This window comes from Sciurus carolinensis, chromosome 12 (genome assembly GCF_902686445.1).
Source record: "Sciurus carolinensis chromosome 12, mSciCar1.2, whole genome shotgun sequence".
NCBI classification, from domain to species: Eukaryota; Metazoa; Chordata; class Mammalia; order Rodentia; family Sciuridae; genus Sciurus; species Sciurus carolinensis.
The window spans coordinates 67387048-67402740 of NC_062224.1; the positions used below are offsets into that span (position 1 = coordinate 67387048).

Consider the following 15693-nt stretch of genomic DNA (forward strand, 5'->3'; position numbering starts at 1 on the left):
AGTTAAAAGCTGCTAAAGTTGTGATGATGATCACTTCAAGTTAAACATTAAATGATAAGATAACATTAAAAAGAATTAAAACAAAAAAATAGTTGCGCATGGTGGTACATGCCTATAATCTCAGTGACTCAGGAGGCTGAGGCAGGATTGCAAGACCAACCTCAGCAACTTAGTGAGGCCCTAAGCAATTTAGTGAGACCCTGCCTCAAAATAAAAAATGAAAAGTGTTGGAGATGTAACTCAGTGGTAAAGTGCCTCACAGTAAGCTGAAAGTGGTTTATCCTTTTGGGAGAAAAGAGCTGTTAATAATTGTCTGTGCTTCAATCAGTGATCAGATTGTTACAAATACACAAATACAAATATTGCATATTTTTAAATTCAGCCTTCTAAGGTAGGCATCCCTTTATAGCTGCCTAGCAGAGAGTGAGCTTGTGTACTTATCCACTTTAGTCATAGGAAGCTCAGTATTTTGTATACCAACCTCTAGTTCATTTGTTAAACACTGTTTCTTACTTTTGACAAGTTCAAATATGACACTTTTCTACTTCTAAACAGAGGCTCTAGTTCTGCTTTCTGGACTGCTTAGTCCCTGTTTTACATCGTTTTGGTATTTTTTGTTGTTGATAATTTTTTGTTTTTGTGGTATGAGGGATCAAACTGAGGGCCTCAGGCATGCTAGGCAAGTGCTCTACACTAAGCTACACCTTTAGCTTATATGTCATGGCTTTTAAATCATTCTTCTATTAATTGGTTTCTTTCCAGTGTTTTCCAAACCTGTTTCATAAAACCGTTCAGTACCTTATTATAAAAAGTCAGACATTTTTAAAAAGCAAATTTGGAATTCTTGGAATAGTTACAAATTTTCATGCAAGAAATAAAATTCTAGGAGAACACGTAAGCAGAATTCATTTTTTTCCCTATGTTGATGAAGCCTTGGTCACTAATGGTTTTGTCTGTTTTGAGAGTCAAGGCAGTTTTCTTAAGATGTAGATTTGAGCAAAGTTAGATTTAATCGACTTATGACTCTATTAAGCCACAATATTTTGAGTCATCTTGAAGCTTTATAAAAATACTTTCAAAGGGCATAGTAGAATGGTTTCTACTGTTCTGTTTAGGCACAAACATTTTCTGAAACTTCCATCAACTTTTTTCCCCTGACTGCTGCTTTCTGTCATGTCAGAGGATGAAGTTTTTGCTGCTGCAGCAGAAGTACCTGGAATACCTGGAGGATGGCAAGGTCCTGGAGGCACTTCAAGTTCTACGCTGTGAATTGACGCCACTGAAATACAATACAGAACGCATTCATGTTCTTAGTGGGTAAGGAAGCTGAGTTCTTGGACTCCAGGTTGATGAAGAGGCTATTATTTTTACCAAATTTACTATTGGCCAAACTAGTAATATTTTTTCATGTGAACACCTAAAAATTCAGTGAATAAATTCATTGATGTGTATACAACCTATTTTTGTCATCCTAGGAAGGAAGATATGTAAGTGGGTGAAAGGATAAAGAAATAAGTATTGCCTGTGAAATGCTATTTCAAAACTTTTACCAACCCTGTGGCTTGGATCACAGTAAGCAATGAAGTGCATACAACTTTTTTGGCAACTTTTTTGTTATTAAACCCAGGCTCATTCCACCTCTGAGCTATATCCCTAGCCCTCTTGCTTTTTATTTTGAGACAGGGTCTTGCTAAGTTTCTGAGGCTGGCTTTGAACTTGGATTCCTCCAACCTCAGCCTCCTGAGCCTCCAAGATTACAGATGTACACCACCGTGCCCAGCTAATCTTTTAAATGTTAGAGTACCCAAAGGTTTGGTTCTGGGCCCCTCTTCTCTTCTCGGTCTTTATATTCTTTCTAGACTATCCCTTCATGTACTATCTATATGCTAATGGCTCTTAAATATACCCTCTCATCTGAACTACTTGATGAATAGCCTACTTGACAATCTCTACTTGGATTTTAAATGTGTCTCAAAATTTTATATTCAAAACAAAATTCTTGATTGAAATTTTATTTTCTACCCATGCCCCTACAAATCTGGTTTTACCTAGTTGCTCAAACAAAAAACTTCAGCCTTATCCTTGCTTTTTCTTTGTCTTTTAACTTTGACACATATATCCTAAGTCCAAAAACATTCCAAATATGTGCATTTCTCTCCAGCTCCACATTTTCTATCCTGGTTAATCCTTAAGAATTGATTCTTCTAGAATATTGTAGTAACTGCCTACCTTATTGCATTCCATTCACCCTTATTCCCTGAACCATGCATGTCTCACAAAGCAGCCAAAAAAATACATAATAATACATAAGTTAAGCCATTTCACTCTTTTGCATAAAACATTCCACTAACTTTCTGGCACACTTAAAATAAAACTCTGAATCTTTACTTAAGCATACAAAATTCCACACCCCTATCCTTTCTTGCTTTTTCTTTATTTTTTACTGCCTAGTGATATTAATTATTTTCCTTAACTTCCAAGCCTTCAGGCATTTGCACAGCTTGTCCCCTCTGTCTTAAATGTGTTTCCCCTAATCTTTGGTTACTAGTTCCTCAGGTCCCAGCCCAAATGTCCTCTCTTGAGGCTGTCCACTGTTGGTTGTTATTGTTGTTTTGTAACCCAGGGCATTCTGTCACTGAGTTTTGCCTCCAGCCCTTTTTATTTTTTAAGACAGAGTCTTGCTGAGTTGCTGAGGCTGCCCTCCAACTTGTGATCTCCCTGCCTCCATCTCCCAAGTAACTGGGATTATAGGCATGTGCCACACTCTGCCTGGTTTGAAATATTTTTCTTTATAGCACATTTCATTATACAATATGGCCCCAGCATCTAGAAAATATCTAATATATAATGAGTTCTTAGATACAAAATGATAGACCAAAAAAATGGGCCAAGGAAATAGATCCTTAATTTGCAAATAAGGAAGCCAAGTCTCAAAGAAATATCAGCCCAAAATAAAGCTAATAAATCAAAGAGCCAAGTCTCGAAACCTGGTTTTGAGGGCTGGGATTGTGGCTCAGTGGTGGAGCACTTGCCTAACTTGTGTGAGGCACGGGGTTCAATTCTCAGTATGGCACATAAATAAATAAATAAAGGTCTATGGACAACTAGAAATAATATTTTTTTAAAAACACCTAGTTTCGGGGCTGGGGAGATAGCCCAGTCGGTAGAGTGCTTGCCTTGTAAGCACAAGGCTCTTCCTGGGTTCAATCCCCAGCACCCAAAAAAAAAAGAAAACAAAAAAAAACACCTAGTTTCATTTATTCCAAAGTCATGGGTCTTGAAATAGTAAAATTCTGCTTGCTATTTTGGTACTGTGGTCAACAGATTATTTTGTTCTGATTACCTTTTTCAAAAGATATCTGGTATCTTTCTCACCAAATATTCACGTGATAGATGTATTTTATCTGCTCTGATAACAGAATATATAATTTGTTAGCTATTCTAAAGTGAACTTCAGCATCAAGTTTATTCCCTGAATTTTTGACCATAGGATGACAAGATGTGGAACTAGAATCAGAATTCATGATTTCTTTTTGTCAGTGCAGTGTCGTTTCAATTATGCCATATGACTTTCCATAAACAGACATTCATTTAAAACCTCAGGTTTAATGTGTGTTTTCCAAAGGGCACAGAAGCAACCATAGGTCACTTTTGCAAAGTTTAGAAATTTTCCCATATAATAATCATGAATTATCCCATTAAGTTATTTTAGAAACAATTTTTCACTTATTCAGCTTCTGGTTGGGTTTTTTTTTTTTGTACAATTATTTGCACCTTTTTTTTTTTTTTTTTTTTTTTTAAGTAAGATCTTTTCATCACCTGAATCACTATTTATATATTCTGTAGCAAAAAAACAAATAGTTCTATTGGATAAGAAGCCATTAAATAAATAAAATTAAAAAGCCATTAAATCATTTGGACTCTTAAGTGAAATATGGATTTTTGCAGTTAAGAAAAGGAGGGGACAAGCCTGGCATGTTGGCTCACACTTGTAACCCCAGTTACTCAAGAGACAGGAAAGAAGATCACAAATTCTAGACTATCCTCAGCAACTCGGGAAGATCCTGTCTCAAAATAAGAAAAATTAAAAGAGCTGGGGATGTAGCTCAATAGTAGACCATCCCTGGGTTCAATTCCCATTACCAGGGTGGGTGAGGGGTACAGAAAGTAAAGGAGGTGACAATGCTCATGTTAACTGAGAGCTTTCTGATACTTATCATTTATTGAGCTTTGCCCATGTAGCAGGTAGCAGAGCAAGTATTTCATCTACTTCATCTGTTTAATCATTACAGTCCTGTTGAATAACCTTTTTACAAGTCAGATTTGTTTGGCAGAATACCAGACAAAACAGCAAGAGAGTTAGTTGCCAGGTCTAATCTCCATGTTTGAATCAAGTGTCTTCACTGCTTTTACTCTTAAATCCCATTCTTAGAAGAGCCAGCCCCAACACAGCAGGGGACCCTTATGTATTCTCCAGAATCTATGAACTTTAGTGCTAATGCCACCTTTTGTACATACAGTGAATAATAAACATTTCCAGATTTTGTGCTCTGGGATTTCAGTGCCTTTCACAGAATGACAAGGATGTTACCTATTTATACCCTTTCTTAAGTGATATTTGTTATAGACTCTTAAGGTATGTTTTTTTTGGTTAAATAACCTACTAGTATAAATATCATTTAAGGGTTTTTTCTTGTTTTGTTTTTGTTTTGATTCTCTGCCACAAAGTAGGCAGTGGTTAAATGGCCTAGATTCCTACATTACTATTTTGCCTCTTTACCCAACGCCTCCCCCCAGGCTAGTTTTGTACTTAGATTTCCTCATTTATAGAAGTAGAGTAATACTAATAGTACTTATTTCATATAGGATTATTTTGAACATTCAGTGAAGTAATGCATATTGACGGCTCAGAACAGAGCCTGGCATACAATAAAAGCTACATATATATAATGTATAGAAATATAATATAATGGATGACAACAATAGTATTGTATAGTTAGCTGTGATTATTATATTACATTTTAGTAATTATATGTAGATACCACATTATATGAACGAGTTGGGTCCACTGTAGAAATTCTTTCTTGATATGTATTAGTAAGAACTGGATAGCCAAAATATAGTCAATATTTTTCAATTATATTCCAGAGAAAAGGGTTTGATGTTTGTTTCCTTCTCTTTTGGATTTTTAGGTATTTGATGTGTAGCCACGCAGAAGACCTACGTGCAAAAGCAGAATGGGAAGGCAAAGGGACAGCTTCCCGATCCAAACTATTGGACAAACTTCAGAGTAAGAATCTTAATATTTGCTCTTTCTTTCTTTTTTCTGAAATTAGAAATAGATATTATGGATCAGTTAGAAAGACTTGTGTCTAGACATAATTTATACATGGGGATCCTTTAAAGAAGTTCTTTAAACCAAAGATTTTCAAATTGCCCTATCTAACCTCAGGAGTCAGTGAGAAGGTGCTTGTCTCAGTACAATTTTACTTTTATTTGTAATATGCAGTGATGTTTCTTAAGTTTTCTTAGGAGGAAAGGTACTGTGATTAGAGAAAAGTATGTAAACCACAGCCTTAAGCCACAAGGATTTTCAAATTTTGTTTCAATAGTTAGGTCCAGATTTCTTTAGGTAAATTGTTTTACTCTCACACCACTGTGTTACATAACTTACAAATTGTAGTAGGCACTTCATTTTTGCTATATCTTTGTGTAAAAGACCTTCTCTTTCCTTAAATCATATTATATAGTTTTTATGTGGAAGTAGGGGTAAAAATCCTGAGATTCAGAAAACCATGAGCTTGGAAAGGAATAAGATGTTGAAGGAATAGGTTGTTGTTAATATCAGAACACCTCAGCTAGGCATGGTGGTGCACACCTGTAATACCAGCTACTCAGGCGGCTGAGATAGGACTGTGAGTTTGAAGTCTGTGGGGCAATCTGGGAAACTCTTTCTCAAAATAAAAAGGGCTAAGGATGTAAAGCACCACCAGTTTTCAATCTCTAGTACCAGAAAGGAAGGGGGGGGGGGAAGCACCATCATTTATTCTCTCAATTTCTACAGAGAATTAGGAGCTATATCATGGGAACTAGAACTTAATCTGTTCTAGCAGTTTGACTTGCTTTTTGCTAATTGGAGGGTTTTCATGTATCTGGCCTCTCACTGATGCACAATCACATTAGATTTTCTTTTCATCATCATCTACTTTTCTTCTTGTTTTTATTTTTGTTGGGGTTTTCAAAAAATTCAACTACACAATAAAGCCCTCCTACACAAGTATATCCCTATCTAGTAGCATCATCACTGTAATTTTTGACAAATATTCTGAGAATCCATGTTATATCACACCCTTTAGAACTTTAGAACTTACCTGTTTAAGGAACACAGTATTTTGAGATAGGGACAAGTACAGCAGTATGATGAGATAGGGACAAGTACAGCAAATGTCTAAAATAAAAGTTTATGGTTTATTATTTTTATTTCTCTTTTTTAAAATATCTTTTATTAAAGCCTATTTACCACCATCAGTGATGCTTCCCCCACGGCGTTTACAGACTCTCCTGCGGCAGGCGGTGGAACTACAAAGGGATCGGTGCCTATATCACAATACCAAACTTGATAATAATCTAGATTCTGTGTCTCTACTTATAGATCATGTTTGTAGTAGGTAAGAGAAAAACTTTTTATATTCTGAAAAATGCTAACATTTTTACAGAAAGTTTTGAACTTTTTAATAGAATGTATTCTTTTTTAGAATTTTACTCTGTAGCTATATAACAATTTTTCTGATTTAGTATTTATTCATAAGTAAAGCTAAAACTACTACTACAATTGAAAATTTAAGAAAAAAATGTACATGTTTATATAGTAAACTTTATTCAGGATCTGAAACTGGAAAGCCAATTTTTATCTATGGGTTTGGTTAGTCCTTTTCTGTGTCTAATAATTTATGGCCGATTATTTTCTGCCTACTACGATTGTGGAAATACTTTTTCTTTAATGAAAGTTCTGTTTAGAGAAGAGGTATTCTCAAAGTGGTTAGAATAATGGGAATTAATTTTCTGGTATGCATTTTAGTATTATATTTACCTTTGTATATAACCAAACTTTTAAGAATTCAGGCTTATCTTCCAACATTAGGAGTATTTTGATAAAAGTCTCCCTTCTATTTTAATAATGATCCCCAAAATTAAAGCTAAAAAACAATTTGTGAAATCTTTCAAACTCTAGAAAGGAAATGATTTTCAGGGCTGGGGAGATAGCTCAGCTGGTAGAGTGCTTGCCTTGCAAGCGCTAAGGCCCTGAGTTCGATCCCCAGTACCACAAAAAAAAAAAAAAGAAAGGAAATGATTTTGGTTCTGATGAACCAGACAGGGGAACAGCTGCAGTGCATATGCTACATTGCTTTTGGTAAAGCTCCCTCAAAGAACTAATGAAAGTAGCATGACGAAGAAGGACAAAGGTGTACTGGTGCCACATGAGGTAGTGCATACGTGTAATTCTAAATACTCCAGAGGCTAAGGCAGGAGGATGGCAAGTTTGAGGCCAGCCTCGACAATTTAGACCCAATCTCAAATATTTTAAGTGAAAAGACCTGGAGATGTAGCTCAGTGATAGAGTAACCCCTAGCTTCAGTCCCCTAAACCAATTTAAAAACAATAAAATAAAAAGGCATGTTTGACAACTTTGGATAAATGAAGGACTTCTGAATAATCATAAAATTATGTACATATACACACATCCATACTTTTATATAAAATAATATTTTAGGTCTGCATAAACCACTATTTTTTGGAGGGTGACTGCTACTAGAAGTGAAACCCAAGGCCTCATGAATGTTAGGTAAGGACTCTCCCCATTGAGCTATATAACGCTAGCTCCATAACCCAGTTTGGGTATGTCATTTTGACCTCACTCTCCCCACTTAATTAAAAAAATAAGCTGTTGGTCTTAGATTACTTAGAAGTATTAGTCATCTTAAAGTGTTATTACTTGGTATATCTCAAGTGTTCTGACAAAGTGACTGTATTCAGATCCTTTTCACTCTTTAATATTCTTTGACTTGAGAATTTTTAAAATTAAAAATTTTTAATTGAAAAATAAGAGGAGATAATAGATTAAAAGGCTAGTTTCATGTTTCACAGCTCCTTTAAGGGATTTGAGAATAACATAAAATGAAAGCAGTTGTGAGCTCAAATCTTTTTCTTGGTTCATAAGTTTATTACTGTTGGAACATACTGAGAGGTAATGACTAGACTTCATGGTTCAAGAGGTATCAGAAGGTTAAAAGCTCATCTTCCTATTTGGAGACTGAAATCTATGGGAATATGGTGTGCATTTTTCCAAAGCACTTTAATTTATCTGTCAGTACCTGTGAAACTAAATTATAGTGAATATTTAGTATAATTTAATATAATTTTTTTCCATCTTCCAAATTGGGTCAGTTTCTCATAAACCAATGTAGAAAACATTTTGAGGTTTTATGTAGAGCTGAAAGAGTTCTTGTTCTTCAGAAATTACCATTGGTTTGGACAGTCTTTTTTGTGATCTTAAAACAAAAAACCTTTCTGCTCCTCCTAGTTACCACCACCATACCCACTTCAGAGCTAAATTCTTGAAATCAATGCCCACTATGCATTTACAAAGTCCATGTCTTTAGTTTTCCTTCACTCTTCAGATTTCTCTAAGTGCAGCTAATATAACATCAGAACGGATGCTGATGTTGGTGCAGAACAACCTCTTAATCAAATTCATTGGGTACTTCCCAAGTGTATCTAGAACTTTCTATGTAGCATTTAATCATTTTCCTTTGAACCCTTTCCTTCGACTAACATTCCAGACTCTCGGTTGTACTCCTGGCTCCTCCTCAGGTTCCTTCTCTTTACCTCTCCCTTCATTTAGTGTATTCCAGAATTGTTTCTTTTCTCATCTTTCTCTCCTGCTTAGCTTATACTTGTGTGGATCTAGTAACTCATAAGTAGAGCTACAGAATCCTCCTAAGCCTCAGGCCTAATAGAATTATTTGAATGCTGCTCAGGTATTTTAAGCACAGCATTTTCTTTTTTTTCTTTTTGGTGGTGGTGCTGGGGATTAAACCCAGGGCCTTGTGCATGCTGGGCAAACACTCTACCAACTGAGCTATATCCCCAGCTAAGTACAGCATTTTCAAAATCGAATTTCCCTTCTTGAATTGTCTGTGAGGATCTACCTAATTTTTTCATGCCCAAAAACCAGGAGTCGGCCTTAACTATTCATTCAAGTTTGATTTTTAAAGATGCTGAGTGGGTAACCTCAGGCATTAAGTCATTATCCACAGTCTTGAGAATGAGTTATACCCTTCATTGCTGAACTGGGAAAATAAAGAACCTGAATTTGATTTCATTCCTACTATTTTCAACTAGAGAACTTCAAAGGAAAAACTGATAATAATTATCTGTTTTACTCTCTTCTAGAAAGAGATTTTAGCATTGAAATTAAAAAACTATTTTCCGAAGTTATATCTTAGTATTGGAACCTAACCACTAACTTTTGTCTCTTCTCTCTGATGTGTAAAGAATTGATTATGAATAACCAAATTAGGACTTTTTAAAAAATCCCCATCAACACTGAAAATTTTTCATTAGCTATTGCGTATAATTTCTGCTTTTCACAATTAGTATACACATACTAGAGCCTTAATTTGATCAGTAAACAGTGATTTCCTTAAAAAAATAATTCTGTGGGTGTTTTTCACCAACCAGTGGAAGGATGTATCTATAGGTAGTTTTTATAAGTATTAATTTTTTTTAGTAAGGGGGATTATTATAAAATATTTGTAGGTACAGAGTGAAGATGCAGTTTGGCTAAAACACTACATTTTAATCAGTTTTATGAGAAGGTACTGCTTTTTAACATCATCATAAGTGTATTTAAAAGCAAAGGAATATTAACTATCACTTGTATATGCCTAAAAATAGGCTTGTAGTAAATTGAGCTGTTATATTAGTCTTTTTAAAAGATTATTTAAATAATGATTTTAAATACCACTTTAGTGATATTCATATATAACTGATTGTCAGACTAGATGATTTGTGGCTACAATTTTGATTATGAATCAGTCCTTCCTTAAAGATACTTTGATACCCTAATTTAGATACTTTAGCCATTTGAATTACTTGATTGGAATTTTATCCAGTCTGAAAAATATTATTTAAAGTAACATATACAGAGGAAACTGGGCTTGGCCATAGGTTCAAACCCTATTTCAAGTCAGGCATGGTGGGGCACCCCTATAATCCCAGCAACTCAGGAGGCTGAGGCAGGAGGATCACAAGTTCAAGACCTCGGCAGCTTGGTGAGACCATCCCAAAATAATAAAAAAGAACTGGGTATATAGCTCAGTGGTAAAGCATCCCTGGATTCAATCCCCTGTCATCGTTGTCACAGCTCCGCACCCCCCCCACCCCCCCCCCAAAAAAAAAAAAAACTCTTCAGTAACTTCCTTATCTGTTTTATGGTATCTAATGAACTATCTGCTTCTTTGAGCCTCATGAAAACAGGGATGGGACTGGGGAGATAGCTCAGTTGGTAGAGTGCTTGCCTTGCAAGCACAAGGCCCTGGGTTCGATCCCCAGCACCACAAAAAAAAGAAAACAGGGATGATAGGATTTCTCTTACAAGGTAGTTTTGAGAACTACAAATATTATATGTAGGGCATCATACACAGTGCTTGGCACCTATGCTTAATAATGCCAGCTTGTATTGCTTATGACTCAGGTTAGAGTAGAATAATAGTTCATTTAATATTGAAGCAATTTGTAGTTAATATGAAAGTTTAAAGCAACTTCCTAATAGCCAACTATTCAGGCAGATTGCCATTACCATTTGTGCCAGGTAAAGAACAGTAATAGATTTTTAAATATATTATTACCTAGCAGGCTGGTGAATTGACTATATCAATAAATAAATATATATTTTTAAATATGTTTAAATATGTGTGTGTGTTGTGGGAGTTTGTTTGTTTTGAGATATGATCTTGCTATGTTGCCAAGGCTCAAACTTGAGGGTTCAAGCAATCCTCCCACCTCAGTCTCCTAAATTCTGGGACTATACCTCTATATCATCAAGACTTCTAAATGATTGAGTAGTTAGGAAAAAGTAGGGAAGAACAGTTTTCAAGATAAACTTAAAATTGTAGACATTAACATTTGAGTAATTTTTTAATAGAGAATTTATAATACAGGTTGAATATCCCTATCCGAAATACTTGAGACCCAAAAGTGTTTTGGATTTGAATTTTTTCAGATTTGGGGATATTTACATATATATAATGAGTCATCTTGGAGATGAGACCCAAGATTAAACATGAATTCATGTATGTTTCATATACACCATATACATCTATCCTGAAGGTAATTTTGTACAATATTGAGGTCAGGGATGAAATTTTCCACTTGTGTTGTCATGTCAGTGCTCAAAAAGTTTCAGATTTTGGAACATTTCAGGTTTACGGATTAGGGATGCTTAGCCTATATAGAATGTTACGCTGTCCAAACAGTAGCCACTAAATGTATCTAAATACAAATATGTAAAATAATTCAAATTAAGTCCTTCAGGGTTACTACTCATATTTCAAGTTGTTCAATACCTACATATAGCTATACGGGGAAGCACAAGTATATAGCATTTTTGCTGTTACAGAAAGTTCTATTGGACAGTGCTAATGGGCAGATTGCAAAAGGATGAAATGATTTTTTAAACTAAGTACTTAATGGGAGTAGTCATTCTTATGGTAAAACTTTACCTCTTTAACTTGTTAGACTTAATCATAAATCAGAGAATTCTTTGCTTTTACCATGTAATAATAGCTGCCATTTATGAAGTACCAGCTAAGTATCAGACTCAATCTACATGTTTTATATTCATCATCTCATCCTTTTATGTCATCTTTATATGAGGCATTCTGTGAGGCAGGTACCATTCTTTATTTTATTGGAAAATTGGGTTGAGAGATTAAATAAAAATCACAGAATCATAGCTAGTAAGTGGCTGAGGTAGTTTTGAGCATATGTCCGTCAGACTCTCCTTTCCCCATTCTTAAGGTTTTAAACTTTAGCAACCCCTGCATATATTGTACTTCTATGCCCCTCCAAAAATAATACAGAAATCTCATTTGAGTATCCAATGTATTTCAGGAATTTTAGGTGTTTTTTTCTAATCCTTACAAGAATCCTAAGAAGCTTGTCAGATGAATATTAATCTCCTTTTACAAATGAGGGAACTGAGGCTCAGAGGAAGGAGTTACATGACTTGCTAAAGACATTAAAGCTGTGACTGAGAAGGGGGGACCCAAATTCTTTGTCATGCCTGTTCTCTTTTCATGATACCAAGTTGCTTTTCTAATTAAGTAACTGGATTTTATATAGTTGAAGATGTTATGTTATTCCTTATTCTTTCTGGAACACCAGCTAATGCCATTCAAGTTATGTACAGAGATAAACATGATCCCTTATTATTGCTTTTCTGAACTGACTTAATCAGACCAAATAATTACCAGAAGAGGGGAAAAGAACTAAATTTTAAGTTGAAGTAGATTTAGATTACTGACTCCAACTAAGGTTTCCTTGCCAATGTAAACTTGATTCTTAAGATATACAAATGCATTCGTATTTTATTTTTGAAGTTTATGATATGATCTCCAAAAATGTTTTGAAATAATAATTATGTGTGAACTTCTTTGTTTTAGGAGGCAGTTCCCCTGTTATACTCAGCAGATACTTACAGAGCATTGTAATGAAGTGTGGTTCTGTAAATTCTCTAATGATGGCACTAAACTAGCAACAGGATCAAAAGATACAACAGTTATCATATGGCAAGTTGATCCGGTATGTATTCCAGTATGAATGGTTAGATTACAAAAGGAGGTAATTTTGAATCTTAACTCCTTAGTTATTTATTTTAAAGTATGCAGGTATAGATAATATTCTTTTCCAAGTGCATTTTTATCATTTATTACTTCTTACCTCTTCCTGTGTTGTTTAGATAATGTGTAAATTAATAGTCTTTAAATTATTGAGCATTGCTTACTAAATCTGTGTATGCATTATTTAATTTAATTCCCTGAATAACTCTCTGAGGTGCCAATATCTCCTGTTTTCAGATGAGGAAACTGAGAAGAATGTCTCTGCTAATTTGTGTTTAGTAGTACTTTTTATACATTGATACAGTGTCCATTCTGTCATAAATTAGAAAAGACTTAAGTACTACTGCTTTGCCTTTTAAAACCCTTCATTTTCTGCAGAATTCATAGATTTTTTTTTTTTAGCATATATTTTTTAGTTATGGGTGGACATGATACCTTTATTTTATTTTTATGTGGTGCTGAGGATGAACCCAGTGCCTCACTTGTGCTTGGCAACACTCTTAACACTGAGCTACAACCCCACCCCTGAATTAATGAATCTTCTTGTGTAAACCTTTAACCCCTTTTCCCAGTGGTATATATGAAAATATTGCATACTGAATTTAAAATTCTGAATTCTAAGATTATATCTGTAACCAAGCCAAGTTGTACACACCTGTACTCCCAGCAAATGGAGAGACCGAAGTAAAAGGATCAGAGGTTCAATGCCAGCCTTGGTAACTTAGCCAGGTCTCAAAATAAAAAGGGCTGGGGATAAACTCTGTGGTAAAGCACCATCAGATTCAAACCCCAGTACTGCAAAAATAAATAAATATCAGATTTATCTTTGTTTATAACAAGGTGACATACAGATTTGTACAAATAATTACATTTTTTTAATTTTTTTAAATGTTGACAGACCATTATTTTATTCATTAATTTATATGTGGTGCTGAGAATTGAACCCAGTGCCTCACACATGCTAGGCAAGCACTCTACTACTGAGCCACAACCCCAGCACAAGTATTTTCATTTCTTTCATTCAGTCGAACATTTATCAGAGAAATACATGACTCCAAATAGGTTGAAGAGCTATACTTGATTAGGAATCATTCATCTAAAATCATGAAGCAAATAAAGTTTAGAATTAAAATATGATATTAGCCCAGGATTAGGTTTTGGGCTTACTACCATGTTGAAAAACTAGATAACAGGATCCATAAAGTAAATAATTTTAAAAAGAATCAAATTTGAGAGCATATGGCAATTCTTATACCTATAGTATGCAATGAATAATGAGAAGTAAGGTGCATTCTTTGTTGTGAAGCAGGAGTTTGGGGGGATGTTTTGTTGTTGTTGTTGTTGTTACCGTATACCCCTTTGGCAGTTCAGGAAGCATGTGGATCCTCATTTCGTAGGAAACCCAATTATTCTGAAAGATAATTATCAACATAGTACAGAAAGAAGCAATATATGTTAGTGCTTTACTAACATATTAAATAGTAAATTCTAGCAGTAGATCTAATAGCTACCAGAATATTTAATTAGCAATGGGCATAAATAATATTATAAATTATCTGTAACTTTATTATATGAAAGTATTTGAGTTTTGTAATAGTAAGAATCACATATATAACCTGATTTACTATATTACCTAATACTACCTCTGCTACCTAATATAGTATACTAATATACTAACACTGTTTTGTTAATTGCCTGCATTAAGATTGAAGAAAAGGCTGGGGATATAGCTCAGTTGGTAGAGTGCTTGCCTTGCAAGCACAATGCGCTTTTTCAATCCCCGGCATCAAAAAGAAAAAAGAAAAAAAAGATTGAAGAAAATGGTGAATTTCAGGGTGTTAAATGAAAATAAAGATGTGTCTCTTTCCCACTTAAGTGTTTAAAAACGAGAGTCTATCCCTAGACCTCCTCATAGATCCCAGCATAAGAACCCCACTAAAAGGTACTTTAGAAAGGGAAATAAAATGTAATGAAGTAAATAAGCATCATGCTACATACATATGAAGTATTATGAAAGACAAAAGGAGCTTCATAGGTGGGAGTACCTCATTACGGCTTTACTATGTATCACAAAGGTAGAGAAAGGAAGAAAGCATTCTAGGCAGAGGGAACATATCTTATTCTCTACCCTTCCAAAAAATAAGGGAATAGAATTAGTAATGTCAAAAAGTAGGAAATAAGACTGAAAAGTAGGATCAAATCATGACCTTCGAATTCTGTTCTAAGGAATTCTGTTTTCATTTAGTTGTTTACAAGGTATCTGAAAAGGAAGGCAACAATATCAAAAGTATACTTTTTAAAGTTTTTTTCCTAGTGGCTTTATATGAAAGTCCCCCTTCATTTAGCATCATTAAGTAAGTGCCTGCTGTACTTCTGCTGTAGACAGACAGAACATATAATAAACCATAATTGTTTAATAGTAGGTGCTCATTGAAGAAATTCTGTTGGAACTGGACAGCTGAGGGATATAAGAAAACTAAATCTTAAATGAAGTGCAAGGGTAAGGAACTATTTAAGCAAAACTATTTAGGAGTGACCCTTGGGTGAAAGAAAATATGGCTTACCATTTGGACAGCTTGGGCAAAGAGTTTTGGTTAGACCAAGATTAATGAAGCAAGTAGCAGCCAGATCACAAAGATTTTTTTTTTTTCATTTGCTGAGGAGTTTAGATTGTTGTTGTTTTTGCTTTGTTGTGTTACTAAGGATTGAACCCAGAGGCACTCTAGTACATCCCCAATCCTTTTTGTCTTCTGTTTTGAGATAGAATCTCACTAAGTTGCTGAGGATCTCA

General features: G+C 34.7%; 1 protein-coding gene across 2 annotated transcripts in view; it reads left to right on the forward strand.

Annotated features, from left to right (window-relative positions):
* Wdr26 (WD repeat domain 26) overlaps positions 1–15693 on the forward strand; it is a 45632-nt gene that overhangs the window by 7663 nt on the left and 22276 nt on the right. For both annotated transcript variants that reach the window (XM_047521741.1, XM_047521740.1), the window contains exons 4-7: positions 1181–1317; positions 5193–5290; positions 6512–6668; positions 12726–12864. In XM_047521741.1, coding sequence (XP_047377697.1) covers positions 1181–1317; positions 5193–5290; positions 6512–6668; positions 12726–12864 — 531 coding nt within the window. The remainder of the gene's footprint in view (positions 1–1180; positions 1318–5192; positions 5291–6511; positions 6669–12725; positions 12865–15693) is intronic.